At 39.0% G+C, this 17,346-nt stretch overlaps 1 protein-coding gene across 6 annotated transcripts in view; it reads left to right on the top strand.

Moving 5' to 3' along the window:
- Positions 1-17,346, top strand: part of MAN1A2 (mannosidase alpha class 1A member 2) — a 159,543-nt gene that overhangs the window by 129,358 nt on the left and 12,839 nt on the right. For 2 of the 6 annotated variants that reach the window (XM_067302575.1, XM_067302560.1), the window contains 2 exons: positions 5,188-5,407; positions 14,448-14,620. In XM_067302575.1, coding sequence (XP_067158676.1) covers positions 5,188-5,407; positions 14,448-14,620 — 393 coding nt within the window. Of the gene's footprint in view, positions 1-515; positions 880-5,187; positions 5,408-14,447; positions 14,621-15,881; positions 16,588-17,346 lie in introns of those variants that run through there. The other 4 variants (XM_067302567.1, XM_067302594.1, XM_067302585.1 and 1 more) reach the window with 4 other exon arrangements.

Here is a 17,346-nt window from a genome sequence, read left to right as displayed (position 1 = left end):
TTTGCAGAATCTTCATGGAATGAGGATTTTTCACATTTTTTATTTTATTTTCAACTCTTTCAGTGAGCCAGCTTTTAATCCACTTCATATGCACTAGCTTGATTTTGTTTAGAACTAATATTTTGTTAGAGTACAATAACAAGGAAATTCCTAATAGAATTATAATAATACCAGAGTACTCTTGTCAATCAAACATTTATTTTTGAAACCACTCATTTAATTTTGACTGTTCCATTACCCTTTTAAAATACTGTTACAGCATCAGCTGTTTCACAGTCATTTTGAACTTCCTTAGTTTTCCAGGGTTTGCTAGAAGTCAACATCAGTAGTTCAGAGAGTTAGTTGGATTCTTGGATGCAATTTATTGGGTCCTATGGGTTTAAAAATGTTTGTATAGCAGTTGTTGTTTAACATCCTTTGTAATTACTGTTAAAATATTTTATTCTAATTCTTAAATTGTGAGCACTTGAAAGTTAGAGAATATAAACTTTCCCTTTCATTCTCTTCCCTGTAAGCCTAGTCTTGCAAACTGTTTTGGGTGGGCAAATATCTGTCTCTGAATGGAACCACAGTAAAATTAAAATGGGACCAGATGTAAACACTGTGTGGATACGAGGAAGAAGGGTGCTGAGCTGCTCCCATTCTCAATGTGATAAGACCTGGAGTGCAAGCATCAGATGGCCTCTTCTTCGGCTTTCTCCCAGCTAAACTCTCCCATGGACATTTCAGCCTACATGAGCCATACTGATTTACAAGTTCTGGAACATCTTTCTGCACCAGGGTTTGTGTTTATCCCAAATCCTACTTAATATTGGAAGATATGTGTAAAAACAATAAGTAAGATATGTATATGTAATTGCATTCTAAATTTTCAATTAAAACCCCAAAATATTTTTTAAAAGCCCATTGCTTTACCATTCTTTTACTGTTGTTCATAACTTAGGTCTCCCTATATAGCTGACATTTCTTATTCTTTGTTTTTGAGAATTTTGAGCAAAAGCTCTTTGTGTCGTTTATGCAAGCAGAAGGGGAAGGGTGTAAAATACACTTTCTTCCCACTCGTAGCACAGAGCTGGAAATGTTCTCAGCACACACCAATCTAAAAAAGCTATCTGTTCAGACACACGTCATTCCTGTAGCTTTTACAGGGGGAAGAGTGGAAGATACCACCACCACCACCACCACACTCTCAAGTCTTGCAGTAGGTTATGATATCCCATCCCTTGGAGATTTTAAGAGGAGGAAAGAGGACAGCATCTGTTTTTCAGATGTCCTGATTTCCAACCCATGTCATATAAGTCTTAGCCAGGCCACTATGTACTTTGTTAACAAGAATGGAAACACGTTCTGCATCCACAACCTCTAAATGCTCCTGTAACATTAGTGTAGTCATCTGCTGTGAAGTACATTTCTCTTCCATGTCCCAGTATGTAGACTTACAGCTGCAGCTAAGAGCCAAATATAAAACTTGTTGAGAATTTTTTGTAGTTATTAATACTGAGGATGGGCCTCTTGCTTTGCTTCCAATGTTGTCATGCTAAACTCTTGTAGTGCTGTCTAGCCAACCTGTTTTTGTGTCTTTTCTTCTCCTCGCATCAGCTGGAAGTAGGAAAGCTTCCTTTATTCTTGTGGTTAAGTGACTTCCATGACTTATTCCTCTCAAGTTCTTGGTTGCTGCCTTGATTTCTGAGCAGTCTAACCTGTCAGATTCACAAATTTATCTCCACTCTTTGTTATTGCAGAGCTTTAGATAGCTAAAGAAGGATTCAGTAGTGTGTTTGACTATCACAACACAGCAAGTACTGCTGCAAGAGCTCAGAAAATGCTATTTTTTGGAGTCATAGAATCATGGAAAGTATGAAGGTCAGATAAAGAAGAACATGCTGTTTGCATGTCTCAGACTTGTTTCTGGCATTTCACAGACTATCGAAGTTTTTGTTCCATTAGTTAATTTCAGTGATGTGAAATGAGTGTTTTCTTCCAGAGTTTAAGTATATGTGCCCACTTCAGTGTACATATATTCATGGTCAAGCTGGATGCCATTGCTTTATAGTACCTATTAGAGTGCTTGGTGGCACCATGCATCCAGCCCAGGATACAAATTTCAGATCTGCTTCAGCCTCCTTGCATTTTTCTTATCTGCCACGAGCAGTGCTCCCAGCAGTGCCCAGTGATTCTCTGTTAATTACTGTAAATATTAACTATCCTTTTTATACAGTTGGCAAGCAGTAGGTTATTGAATAATACAGTATTTCAGGAGGGTTACATTTGTTTTCTTTTTGAGGATGCTTCCTTTGCTACTTTTTTAAGATGTTACTTAATTATTAACTAGCTGACGGAACTTAATTTCCAGATTTCAAAAACTACCCCATGTACAAGGCAGTGATGTTCAAGTTCAGAAGATACATTCTCTGTTCAGAAAAGGGGCACTGCAGCTAGATGGTATTCTCCAGTCAAACCCTGAAACTACAGAGTGAAGGAATAGCTCATGGAGAGGTGCATAAATTTGGTTTTTGCTGGCTTTACTAGTGCCAACCACAGCAATTTTGTTCCCCTAAAATTGTTCCTGCAACTATTTGATACTCAACAGTTATGAAACTGCAGAAAGATAGGCTGTAATTCAAAAGGGAAGGGAGTTCCACACAAATTTCGGACAAAAAATGTCTTCCTCCAGTAAATAAATAATCCAAACCTTTTTAAGTCCTCTTGCTCCTCATAATAAAAAGACACTTTGCTCTAAAAAGTGTTCCTTAGCTCGTATCTACCATATGATAAAAACCTCATCATCATTATGTCAAATCTGTCATAGTCTAGGATAATTGAATCAAGAGAGCTGATGCTTCAGATTTCGGTATCATCTTCAGTGGCATAATTTTCAGCAGTACCAATCTTTTCTATACCAGTACTTTCATGATGAATGAGGCTTGTACTGTTAACTACATCGGACTTGCCAGCAGCAAAAGTCACGATATCATAACAGACCTCAATACCAATTTGTGTGATTGTTACACAACCACTTTGGCAGCTGTTAGAGACTTCTTAGTTTCTGGTCTATCAGTTATCTCTGTGCTCTTCTCAGTGGTTCCTGCAATAAACACAAACTTCAGCATTTTCCGAAACAGCGGTATTAGTGAGAAAGCAAACCCAACGGGAATGCAGACCAGCACTTCCCTGTCATTACCCTCAGCATGCACAGACTCAACAGAGGACAACAGAGAAACTTTACCATCTAAATGATGACGCAGTCTGGGGTGAAGGGCCCTACTGATATCAGTACAGGCTTCTCCCTGTAATCCACTGCACTGGCTTCTAGCCAGTACATTCACCTTGGCCTTACAGGGACTGCAAGCTCTTCCCTGGCTACACAGCTGAGGTGTTGATTCCCCTTGTTACAACCATTCAGAAAAGTTGCTGCAAGCGCTGCAGTATCTAGTGTCAGGGACCTATTCAGGAAGCAAGTTACACAGGGGACTATTTTAAATTACGATTTATATTATCATCTTCCCTAGATGAGGCTCCTGATCCTAAGAATTTTGCCTTTTCTGACTATACTTTAAAGAATTGTGTTTGCTCAAAAAAAATTAAGTCAGTATAGACTGTTCAAGAAAACTAGGGAAGGATGTCAGATGTCATTTCAGTACCTGGCTTAGAGGACTTTCCTGTTATCAAATGTGGCTGGGTTCAATAAAGCTACCTTAACAGCCTTATATTACCGCAGGACCAGCTTAAAAAAAAGAAAAAACGTTAACCTGGAAAACCTACTACTGTCACAAAAAAGCTCTAAGCCTTTCATTTGTCCATTTCATTGTCATGAAGACAAGAGACAGCCCCAATTTTTTATTTAGAAGGAAAAACTATTTCACTGTCCACTTTTAAATGTGAATTATAAGTTGCAAACTGACTAATTTACGTATTATTTGAGTCTATATTGTAGCCAACTGTGTAGATAACAAAGATACAACTGTATGCACAGAAGTGACTGCCCCATCCCAGATAACTGCTGTGGTTATGCAAGATTCCCTGACTGGGTGTTCTCAGTTTATCTATGTTTAGTGCAAAAAGAGCTGTGCACCTTCTATTCTGGGGTGCAATTTGTCATGGGCACCTGGAAAATAATGGAGAGGAGCAGTAATTCACTTTTGTAATAGATCTTGTGGATGGGAAGGAGAGTAGTAAATGCCATTTATCCCACTTTAATACTGAATTCTAATCAGCATTGGAGTACTCTGACCAGTAATAGGTCCTGCACTTTAAGGAAGGTGTGAACTCCTCAAATAGTTATGTGCTGAAGTACAAAAAAGATTTCTAGAAAGAAGATGGGAATAATGTCCTTGCGGTAAATATGATAATCATAGTGGACTCAGACTGTAACAGGAAAAATTCTAGTTACACAGTAGGAGAAACTATCTAATGCTAAAGATAGTACTACAATAGATTGGAGGAGGTTGTGACCCTCTCTGGAAGAGGCTAAAGTAAATGTGCTTTCTTCATGTGGTTTGCAAACTTTGGAAAGATAGGTCAGCTGCTCTCCTTCCCACTACCAGAAGAATACTGGTTATACATCACAAGCAACAGTATATATTGGTACAAATGCGCAAAGAAAAAGTAGCAGTTACTTCACCTATAAAATAATTGTGCTTTTTGTGTACAGTTGCTCTGACCCTTAGCCCTCCTTGACAGTGTATAATCAAAAAGCTGCTGGGGGAAGAAGCTAGGAGGCTGGAGCATTTCTGTCTCATTCTGCTAAAGGCTGACTGAGCATACAGGTGCTGCCTTAACATATGTTGCTGACCAGAAGTATCCAACATGGGTATATTTTCTGAGTATGCAGAGATAGTACAGTAGAGTAAATACATACTTATCAGAGTTAACATGTAGACAAACAGCTGTTTAAGCCATACAATATGTGCTTTGTAGCTGAATTCTTAGCTAAAATTGCAATGTTACCTATGTTGTGACTTTCCTATAAAAGATCTCATTAGCATAGTTTAGCAGTTAGGGTATTTTTTGGAGTGCATTGAAATTATTTTCATGTAGCTGTTTGTTCCTGTGCTGCTCAGAGGTGAATCTGGGAGAAGAAAAAACTTCTTTTTGTTTTGAAAACAGTAATTTATTATTTGAAGAAGAGTTAACATGTAAGATTTATGTTTCAAACAGTATTTGAAAGTTCTCTCAATCTTCTTGTAGGCCATAGAAAAGCATCTCATCAGAAAGTCCAATGGAGGACTGACTTTCATTGGGGAATGGAAGAATGGGCACCTTGAAAGAAAGATGGGCCATTTGACCTGTTTTGCAGGGGGAATGTTTGCCCTTGGAGCAGATGGTTCCAGAGATGATAAAGCTGGACATTATTTGCAACTTGGAGCTGAAATTGCACATACGTGTCATGAATCATATGACAGGACAAGTAAGATACTTTGCTAATCTGGTTATTTCAATAGTTGAAATACAGGAATTGGTGGAATTATTTAAAAGGCTTGTTATGAACCTATTTCTTGTTTCCTCTGCACTGTTTTTATACAAGCGTAATTTTCCTCACTTACAAGTATTCATTTCTGATTTACATTACGGTGAGTAAATGAAGAGCCAGACTTTATATAGTTCCTTCCCTGGTGTCTATCCCTATCTTTGCATCAGTCAGCTGAGACATGCTGTGTGGGTGCAGGGAGGGGAGGAATGTGTGTATACTCTTGTCCTCCCAGATACATTGGGCAGTTTTTCATTTCAAATATACTGTTCTTACAGTTATGCAGGGTGAGAAATTTGTAAATATAATTTGTACTGTTTTTAGTAGTAGTACATTCTGGGTCAGTACAATGTGCAATTAAACTAGAGAGGACAGAAATTAGTACGTGAATTGTGAGTTGGCCAAAGACCTGATTAATGAGGAGGCAATGTCAGGCTTTACTGTTGGGCTACAAGTTTCTCAGGTTCACAGTCTTTTGGGCCAGGCTTATTTTATATCTTTAGTAGTGTCCTTGATGCATAAAGTCGGAACGTGCTGATTACATTTACTGTGGCCACAAAGTCAGAAGGCATTATTAAATCAGATGACTCTCAGAATAGTAAAGCAGGAAGACCTTGAGGATTAGACTCTCAGAAATAATGATTTTACCAGAAAAGAGGTAAGAGCCTTTTCTCTAAACTGGAAGTTCATGAGTTGGAAAACAGAGGAGGGAAAAGATCTGAGAATACTCTTTGCTCATGAAATGATGAGGCAATTTGATATGGCTTTGAAAAATGTCAGTGCAGTCCTAATCTGTATCAGTTGGGAATTTTCAATAGAGATAAGAGAATACTAACACTATCATAGAAGACACACATAATTTGTCATCCAGGATGCTGTGTGCTAATCTGAATTTCCAAGCAGAATGAATGCAGAGAAGGACCAAGAGAATGATTAAAGTAATAGAGCTTTTATCTTATAGTGGGAAACAAAGAGAGGTTGGCCTGCTCAGACTAGAAGAATAATGCCCAAGAAGGGGATAAATTTGCTATTCATATCAGGGGGTAAACACTGAAGAAGAAATAAGCTATTTTAAGATAATAAACAACAAAGTTGTACCAAGAGCAAGAATTTGTAAGCTAGCTGTGAATAACTGTAGGTTGAAAATTGGAAGTGGCTTTGTGTAGCCATCAGAAAAGTGAGCTTCTGAAATAACTTTCTAGTAGAGGTAGTGAGAGCTAAGATTCAAAGTAGTTTTAAGATAAGGATTCATGTGTTTATGCAAGGATTGCATAATACCAGTGTAACATTGCCTGTAGTTTTAAAGAATTAGGTTTGATGGTCTAGGAGGGATACTTTCACCTGTGTAGCAGCAGCATAAAAAAGGGAGAAAAAATAATATTAGGATGCTTTAGGAAAAAGGAAATAATATTACAACTATTGTTGCATTGTGAAAAACTGCATTAAAACTTTTAGTTCAGACACTTAAGAAATACTAGATTTACTATTGTTTATGCAGCCCTAATTTTATTCCTTTAGGTGTTTATTCTGTACCCTAAATAAGTCAAAAGCCAGGGAGATAAAAGTTTTGATTACATATTTAATGACTGTATAATAACACACACATGCCGGAAACAGACTGAAAGAGCTCTAAATTGGGAATGTCCTAGTTTTCTTTTGCTCAGTCATGCAATCTCAGTAATGTGGATTTGTTTTTTTTTTTTGTCTGGGCTGATTTTTCAAAGAAAATAAAGAAATGTGCAAAATGTCAACCTCCTCGTTATGCATTAGCAGCAGAATTTGATGCAGAGTTTTATGCTTAAGTGGGAGAACTAGCTGATTGCAGAAGAAGGCTCTCTTTCAGGAGCAGATAGTCATCCTGGTTCAGCTGCTAGATTTAGGTTTCAGTCAGCAGAAGGGGAGAGCCTGGTCTTCTCGCTCTCCTGTAGACTTGGGAGAACTCTTGCCCCATGTGGTGTCCCCAGAGGAGACAGCAAGATACTTAGACTGTGTGTTTGGGATAGAGAGCTCTCTTCAGGTAGAACAGTCAGAGCTGTCTTTTCCCTGGTCTTTCGAGGGTTAATCATAGTAAATACTAGCACAGTCTTATAATATTTTAGTGTCAAATTATTACTTTATGAAGCAACCTAAATTTCCTTAAGGGCTGAACATGAGAAAAGAAGAAATTGCTATTTTAACAAGTCGAGTTTCAGCAAAATCGAAATGGAATTTCACAGAACAAAAACACTTCTGGAAAAGAAGGGCATTATATTGCCAAATGTGGAAAGCCTGTTTCAAAAACAAAAAAGAGAAAAGAAAAAAAAAGCATCAGGCAAACTAAATACTGAATCTGCTACTATTTTTTCTTAGATCAACGTTATCATATGTATCATGGAATAACATCTCCAGAAATTCTGGTTTTAAATCTTGCTTTCCAGTGAGCCAAGTTCTTGCAGTCGGAAACTAACAATTTCAGGGCCAGGATTTCTGGATAGCGTTATTTCAGATGCATTCCACTGGAGTAACTTTGCTCTGGGCATATTTTACCAGTTTACCAGTAAAATGCTCTTGTCTTGCAGTGACAATTCACACATCTGTTTAGCATTTAGGTAATTTTATGCCGTGACACTTGTGGCTTGAGGCTTTTTATATATTAATTTTTTTAAAAGCAGTAATAGCATCTGCTCAGGCTCTTCCCCCTCTCATACATGATCCTATGTCTTTAGGCAAACTCAATCACCCTGTATGCAGCAGAGCATTTGTGGTGGCTTCAGATTTCTTCAGCAAAACAAGACTTTACTTATTTTATAAAGCGAATACAGTCCTTTCACTTGTTCTCGTCTGTTTGCCCCTTTTCTTTGTTTACTTACCTTTGGGACTGCTGTTACCACAATCAGTGCAAGAAGTCATCTGTTGAATATGATTGCCTGATCTGTCATTGGTTCTAAGACCACCTCTGTGGTCCCTTGGATGTCATTGCTTCTACTGATGGCCTTGAGATGAGACAGATAGTTATATGAACCTTGTCCCCTCTCTGGTCTATCTGTTGATGTCAAGCATTCTGTTGCCATCCAGTTTGTTTTCTCGGCTGTGGATCTTCATGATGTTTAGAAGTTGTTGTCCCAGCAGGCAATTAGACCCTCCTCCCCCAGCTGTGACAGGTGGAAAAGCAGATTGTACCGCAGGAATCCCCCACAAGTTTACCTGGGTTGTAATGCTCCCAAGCATCTTCCAACATGCTCCCCAACTCAAGTACTTTTAGGGTCCCCAGACTCATGAAGAAAAGGTATGGGTTTTGCAACAAATTATTTGGGGTGGATTGAGGACCATCACTGCAGGTAAAAAGATAACCCCCGCCCCCTTTTTTTTTAACCTCTGGTGAAAAAATGGTGAAAAAATGTCCTATACTACCCTGTCCTTTCCTTCCATATTAGCAAAAGCAGCCATTTTTCCATTTAACAAGCAAAAGTTGCCACATGGTCACAGGTTTGCACAGTGATGTTGTAGACTGACTTTACTTGTAGTGTTGGCATCATTGGAACAACCGCTTTCTCCTCGTATTTGGGGTATTCCTCCATCCCCTGGAATGTTTATCAATGTGTCCTTGCGGGCTCTTTGAATGCTTGTAGTGCCTCCTTGGGGCTTACTGAAGAATTTAGGACATTTCTCAACCTGATTGAAAGTGTGGCACAAGTTAAAGCAGGCCATCACCTTTTGCAAGATTTGTTGCTGGGGTCACCCCATGCCAAGTCTCCCAACCTATGAATAAGGCCAGCCGCAGATTTGTGAGACTCCCTTAGAGAGGCCACAGCCTTCTGCACCTGCATGTCTTGCAGATCAAGCAAAGATACTCTGTCTTAGCCTACAAGACTCAATTTTTGCTTCATTACCCAGCACCATTATCATTGGTAGTTGCTGCTGCCTTAGGACCAATCAGCATTAAGATGTAAATTTTTTTCACAGGGGCAGATGTGGAAAAAGGATGATAACCCATTTTGGACTTACAGGGCTTATATATGTTCATACATAAGCTCAGTTCAGGTTGGTGATGTTGGAGATCATCCCAGCTCTTCAGAGAGGAGAAAGACTTTGGTGTCTTGAATTTAAGGATACTTCATTCAACATCTCAGTCAAAACATCTAACAGGAGATAGTTACACTTTGTGGTAGACATAGACCAATTCTAGTTCAAAATTCAGTTCTTGACTTCTGTACAGATTTTTTGATAAGAAACCTGGCCATGATAATAACCCAACTGAGGTGATGGTATCTGCTTTTTTATTAAGCAGATGACTGATTAATTAAAGGCAAGTTAATCACTGCCTTTGGGTTAGCTCGGGCCTCTTTAACTGTGGACAGTTAAACTAAGTCCACATCCTACAACTTGCTGGGAGCAAATCTGAAATCACTTACCCTTTGAGAGGTGTGTCTGGTTTTGCTGAGGCTTTGCTGTCCTGTGCATGTTATTTTCTCAAATGGGGCCCAAGTCTCATGGTCCAAATATAAGCTGGTCTGTCTGCATGACAGCCACCACCTACATGGCTTGTTAAAAGTTTTACCTTAATCCTTCTAGATGCTGGTACAACCTTTCTATCCCCTTTCCCACCAAATAGCATTCTCTCAATACTTAGATTAGTCATTTTATCTGTCATGATGCTGTCTGCTCAACAGTGGTGATTAGGTCTGAGAAGTGGCACAGTCATTGTGACCATTTCCTCTGTATTTCCATAGACATTATGTCTCAGTGACAATTAGCATCACTGCCATGTAATTAATAAGAGGCTTATGCAGGGACACAGTCAGTCTGAAACCACTTTATTGATCATCTGATTCATATCAACGTTTTCCAGGAATTTTTTAGATGACTTCAGACTCTTGAGTTGTAGGGCAGAGAAGTGGCTGGGGATATCCTGAGCAGCTCAGGATCTCTCATCTGTGGAAGTGCCCATAGATCCTTTTCAAGGAGGAGATCAGCCTTGTATTCCCTGTGGGATGCCTTCCTAATCCGCTGGTTGGAAGAAGCTGGTGTTCTGGGGAAGGTGAAGGCAGAGGGTGCAGGCATGATTCTGATCTAGCTGTCTGAGCAAGGGAGCTCTGGTTCCAGGATCCATTGAACCGATTGGCATGAGACCCCAAGGCTCTTCCCCTTTCCAGGTGATTGTGAATGCTTGTGACACCATTTGGAATCACCCAGAGTTTGAATGGGCATGTTGACTGTCAAAGACAGAAAGCTCACCAGAAAACTCTTGTGATGTGTGATTTCCATACACTACTGCTTCCTTTCTGCATTGCTTTTTGCTGTACTATAACCTACTGATTAGATCATTGCTGCAGTTATCCTAAGGCTCCGATCCTATGACAGAAGATTTTGAGATTTCTCTATAGTCCAACGTACTGTCAATTTGGAAAGAAGATTGAGGGAACTGAAGATATGGGGCATGCTCTGATCTGCATGCCCAAGTACTGGCACAGCACAAGAAGTCAATGCTGTCAGTGGGCACTGGTAAAGTTAAAAGACTCTAGTTTTGTGTACATACAGTGCAAGATTTCTCAAAGTTTAAACTTGTGCGTAGATTGCACATCTTGGACTAGTTTTTTGTTTTATATGCTTAATGTGCACCAATGAGAAACATGGCAAAGGCATAAAATAAAAGGTAATGTGAAATCCATGAATGGTAATGAAAAAATGGTGATGAAAAAAGGCGCCCAATGAAATTGAAAGAATAGAAATACCAATAATAAATCAATCTGAAGAATTGGCTATCATAGGTATCATAGAAGTTAGATTAGTAAGAATAATTACCTGTATAGATGGCAGAATGTGCTGATTTACAGCACATAGGATTTTTAGTAAAATATACCAACTCTTAAACATTAGAATTTTTCCAGCCATTAGGTGGTAGTCTGTAAAATAAGTATCATCCAGCGGCAAATTATTTTATGATGGAAGTTCCTTGCACATCTTTAGAGCTTCTGACAAGAATTGTCATCAGAATCTGGGTACAATGTTAGCTGTTTTTATACATGTGACAATTCCAATGCAGAGTAAACCAGATGAATAAGGTTTCAGCTGAGACATTGTCAAGGTATGAGTAGATGCTGTCTCTGTCCCAAGACTCGCAGTAAGCAGCTAAATGGGCACAGATGATAGGAATAATTACTTGTTTTCCTAGGAAGTGTAAAATGACCTTGTACATTAATGGAATGGTTTAGGGAGCCTCAAGCAAAAATACCTTGGAGGGTCTCTTCCTCAAGTTTTATGAGAGTTAGCTTGACCATCTCTGTAATAATGACATGCTGCGATTAATTTTGTGTCCCTGGTTTCAGATAAAAATTCAGTGAGTTTGTCGCACTCTGCAGGGCTCACCCATCCTCTGGCTGAGCCATGGTGTAATTTCTTGGTGCGCCCAATAACATTAGGAGTAGATATAAATAGTTAAAGATTTAATGCACCAGCATGCTTCAAAGCAAAAGGAGTAGCAGTTTCTGTATGTGGTGCATCACTAGAACTGCCTGAAATCCAACTATTTTGGTGGATAAGGGTGATCTAACTGACATGGTTTACTTGATCTCCAAAAGGCTTTTTCAAAAGTTCTTTGTCAAAGTCTTTTAAGCGAATTAAGCAACTATAGCGTATGAAGCAAGTACTAGCATAGATTAAAAAAAAATTTTGTAATATAACAAATAGGGTAGGGATGAATAGTCAGCTCTTGCAATGGAGGATGGTTAACCAGGGGTGATCTGGTATATCTATTTAGTATATTCATAAATGACCAGGAAAAGGGCATGAACAATGAGGTAAGTGTGCTGCTGCTGACAGTAATGAAAAAAAGACTACTCAGGGTAGCGAAGATGAAAGAAAGCTGAAAAATTGCAGAAGGACCTTATGAGGTTGAGTAATTGAGCAATAAATTAGAAAATTAAATTCAGTGTAGTTAAAGTGAGGCACCTGGGAAAAAATTATTCGTAACCTCACATACAAAATGATGAGCTCTTAACTGACCATTACAACTGAGGAAGGAGCTCTTGAGACTGTGAAAATATCAGCTCAGTAGCAGTCAGAAAAAACAAAGGGAGAGAGAACAAAATAGAAATCATGATTATGTCACTGTATTAATCTATGGCTTACCCACACCTTCAGTGCTATGTTTGGGTAGGTCCTCATGTTTCAAAAAGGGTAGAGCAGTATTGGAAGAGCTGCAGAGAAAGGCCTTAAAGATAAGGAACAGCTTCCATTCAAGGAACAACTGAGTTGGCTAGTGCCCTTCAGTCTGGAAAAGGGTTGATTTAGGTAGGATATAACAGAGGTTTGCAAAGTCATAAAGGTATTGGAGAGGGTGGGTAGGAATCACTTGTTCACTCTCTTCTTCAACGTAAGAACTAGAGACTACTAGTCTAATAGCAACCAAGCTGCAAACAGAAAATAGCAAAAAAAATTATTCTACACAGAAGAGGTAGTAGAGATGTGGAACTCTTTACCAGCGGATATTTTGGATGCTTAAGGTTTGCACAGGTTTAAGGGAATGCCAGATAAGTACTTGGAAAAGAAATCTATTAAGAATTACTGACCAAATAAAAATATGCATCTAGTTTTGGAGAACCCTTGAGCTGAAAATAGGAGACGGGTGGAGGAGCTGGAAAGGTGTCATAGATGCTTATTCTGTTCTTACTCTTCCCTAGACATCTAATTTTGACCACTGTTGGAGAAATGATATTGGACTAGACAGAACTTCCAGTTGGCTCAATGTGGCCATTCTTATGTTCTTAGTTTTGGATAGGTGGAACTCTGAATCTGATCTCATTGATTTTGCAGTAAGATTTGTAAATATTTTCAGTAAAACGGGTAAAATGACCCATTTTCAAATACACATCATAGACATTTCCTGATGGAGTTTTCCTTACCAAGTGTGTGGCTGAAGCATAGTTTTTTGTGTTTCTCTGTTTATGTACAGAACCACTCTCCCTTGTAACAAAAAGAAAAAGGAGCTTTTTTGGAGGTTTTCTGCTGGGGCACACAGTAGGTGGTGCTCATATTTTTAACTGTAATATTCTAAGGTTCCCCTTTCAGACTCATGAGACCATGGTTAATTTGAGCCTCTAGCCCATAGGAATTACATGATTAATCTGTTTGATACTTTTCAAAGCTTACGCACAGCTTGAAAGTTCAACCCCTTAGAAATTCTCTGCCAAAGCAAGGGGTTGGGTGAAGCTGTAGATAAGAGTGCATGATTTATGTGAAATCTGAAGAATAATGTGTAGCTGTGTGATTAAAAATATAAGTAAACTGTCTCTAGCACTGCCTCTTCATATTATAGACAATATTTCTACAGGTACCTCCTTTTTACACAAACAGTCTTCCAGAGGCTGGCATAGTGCCATTATAGCTTCCATTAGGGCAGAAATGGTGAATCTCATAGTTCAGAGATTTTCAGGCCTGGCTAAGTTTTTGTTGCCTACCTTTACTTGAGGATTACATTACAAAGCACATTGGTTGTGGTGACCTAACTTGATTTTCCTAAACCAAGAGAGTTTGGATGAAATGCAGGTTATTTGGGATGGTGATACCTGTTTTTGTTCTAAGATCTTTTCCCACTGTGCTGGGTGGGATCAAAGGACGTAAAAACCTCTGCTGATCTTTTTGTTTTTTTTTTCTTTTTGCTCATATAAGGAACTAATGTCAGTCACTTTAATTTTATCCTATAATTGAATGTATTAATGTGTTTGTATTCTTAGTATTTCATTAGTTTTCAAGAGGATTACTATAGTCCTGGCAAGATAGGTCATTTTCTCACAGGAATTGAATTAATTATGCATCAGAAAAATTGCAAGCCTCAACAACAGGGAATATTTATGAGATAGCTTAAAGAAAAGCTAGTTTCTGCTTTCCTCACATGCTTAGGGTGCAACAGTCCTTCACCTCCTAGCTTCCCTTCCTGCAAAGATTTGTAAGGATTAAATTTTTCTCTCTTTTTTTTTTTTTCTTTCCTTTCTTTCCTCTGCAGCATTAAAGCTGGGTCCAGAAGCATTCAAATTTGATGGCGGCGTAGAAGCGGTGGCAGTACGACAGAATGAAAAGTATTACATCCTAAGACCAGAGGTGATTGAGACCTACTGGTATATGTGGAGATTCACACATGATCCCAAGTACAGGCAGTGGGGCTGGGAGGCAACACAGGTAACTATCGATTAGCCATCAGTAAATTAATTCTATTTTTCTTTCCTTCTGTAGCCACTTTCATCCAGTGGTACTGAAACACTTCAAATAATAATTGATTTTCATCAGTCTTGTAAACTAGGGTGTGGATGGGGCTGAGGGCTCTTATTCCTGTTTTGCAAGTGCTGAAACAGATGCACAGATCAGTGATGTGTTCAGTATTATACATCTGATGAGTTCAGGCCTGGAAATAGCCACTAGTCATGGCTTCTGCTGTAATCAGTAGTCCACAGCCCCAAGAGAGGTAACTTATCCTGGGAAATGAAAGGGAATTATAAATAACTTTTGGTTAAGCATGTGTTTTAGCACTCAGTGTAGGTTAAAAGACTTTGCCATTAGGTTTTCACTTTGTTTGCTGTTGAAACACAATTAGTGGGACAACTGGTCTCAGTTTGTAAGACAAGATAGCATACGTTTACATATATGCATTGGTATGCTCACTTTTGCTTATCCTAGTGGTCTCACTGGAAGGAAAAGCTTGCCAGTCAGTTTAGACTCAGTTTACTCAATTCTAATGAAAAAATATAGCATCCCAGGAATTAGACCATAAAAGGCATAAAGGAAAGTAAATAAATAATAGCACGTAGGGCAAAATTAAAAAATTGTTACTAGGACATTTTAGAGGTTGTTGCTCTCCTGTATAGTTGCTCTGGTGGGTTTATATCTGGTTGTTATATATTTGAATCAAATTCCCGAGTGTAAAAATGCTCTTGAGTTTTTCTTGTTGGAAATGCTTTTCCTGGTCTACAGAAGCCCAGATTCATTGTAGACTCTTAACACAGATCTGTGATCTTGGCCTTCCTTCATTCATTCTTTGTACATAGATGGATAGCTCCTTTGCCTGATAGTTACAGATTATAGGCCATGTGAATAATTAGGCTTCATTTTCACATGACAATATACTATTCTAATTGTAAATATATGTAATCCCAGAAAGATTTCCCATTTTAAATGCTTCCTAGGGCTGAACTGTGAACCTTTTGTGGTCTCACGCTTCTCACTGCTTCCACCTGCTGGTCTGTCCTAAGGTCATGCAAAACTAATTTGAGGGCCAAGCAGTTTTCTGGTCCTCTTCAAGATCTGAGCGGCCAAGGGACCACTGCAACTCCTCCACTTCCCTGCTGTAGATCTAGCAGTTTTTCACAACGCAACTCAAAGCACTTTCAGAGTTGAGAATAAGCATTAAAGACAACAAGACACTAATGAAATTTTTTTACCACAGCCAGGCAAATGAGATGAGGGAAGAACAAGGGAAGAGGAGGACGAGAGATTGGAGGAACTTTATTTTGCGGGCCAAAACCAAGGTGTTCTGTTCAGCTCCAGAGACAAGAGACCCAGAAAAAGTACTTGGAGCCAGAAGAGATCTGTTGAGAGATCTGTATTGATCACAGTGAAGATAGTTAAGGCAGGCTTCCTGTTCCAAGTTCAGAACATTTAGCTCATCTCATCTACCCGTTCCATAGGGCAGTTACAATTGTGTAGAAAAATCCAAATGTTATAAGGTGGTGTCTTAGTCTTGGTTAAGGTTTTGCCTTGTAGACCATACAAGCTTTTTTTTTTCTTTTTAAACCAATGAATTGTTATTTTGCAGAGAGGTTTCTCCTCTCTTATAATTGTATTCCAGAATCCATTATTGCTATCTTGAAAACATCAAATATGAAAAGCAGTGGATTTAGTAACCACTGTTTGCCACCATCTGTGCTACAAATGCTTGCTAATCTAATACCAGCTCCTGTTGGAAACTTTTGCTAGATGATCCAAGTTGAGATTAGAGACCTTTGTACTAGGTTAAAGAATACACAAATGTAAGTTTTTCAGGCTAGGATCTGTTTCTTAATTATACTGCAGAGTATGTTTTTGAATTGTGTTTTGTTCAGTTTTCTCCACCTGTCTTTATATCTTATTATCTCATTAATGCTTTCAAATCAAATGCCTCCCTCCAATCCCCAATTTTCCTCGTATGTGGATAGGATTTTGTTTTATTTTATCCTATCATCAACCTCCATGGGAGTAGTGTAAATCAAACAGCCCATGTTCTTAACCCTCTCTGTCTTTATAGAGTGCTTTTTCTGCATGTTTCCTCAGTAAAGAGTTTCTTTATCCAACATACCCATTTCTTTGGTAGTTTGTTCATTATTTAATTAATGTTCAAGGATCACCTCTTCCAAGCTCAAGAATAGTTCATCCCAACAAGCAGGAGATCAAACAAAGGTGGCAGGAGGCCTGCATAGATAAACAAGGAGCTCCTGACTAAACTCAAACATAACACAGAGGAAGTATACAAGAGGTGGAAGCAGAGACAGGTGGTCCAGGAGGAATATAGAGACACTCTCCGAGCATGCAGGGATGAGGTTAGGAGAGCTAAAGGCTACCAGTTGAAACTGGCAAGGGATGTGAAAGGCAACAAGAAAGTCTTCTGTTAGTACATAAGCAGCCAAAGGAAGGCTAGGGAAAATGTGGGCCTCCTGCTAAATGAAGCGGGGACTCTGGTGACAAAGGAGAGAGAAAATGCAGAGATACTGAATGCTGCCTTCACCTCAGTCTTTACTGGTGAGATCGACCCTCAGGAATCCCAGGCCCCTGAGACCAGCGGGGAAGTCTGGAGCAACGAAGACTCTCCCGTGATGGTGGAGGATCACTTAAATTGTACATACACAAGTGTATGGGACCTGACAGGTTGCACTCCT

Source organism: Apteryx mantelli, chromosome 1, assembly GCF_036417845.1.
Source record: "Apteryx mantelli isolate bAptMan1 chromosome 1, bAptMan1.hap1, whole genome shotgun sequence".
Lineage (NCBI taxonomy): Eukaryota > Metazoa > Chordata > Aves > Apterygiformes > Apterygidae > Apteryx > Apteryx mantelli.
This window is presented reverse-complemented; position numbering and strand designations above follow the sequence as displayed.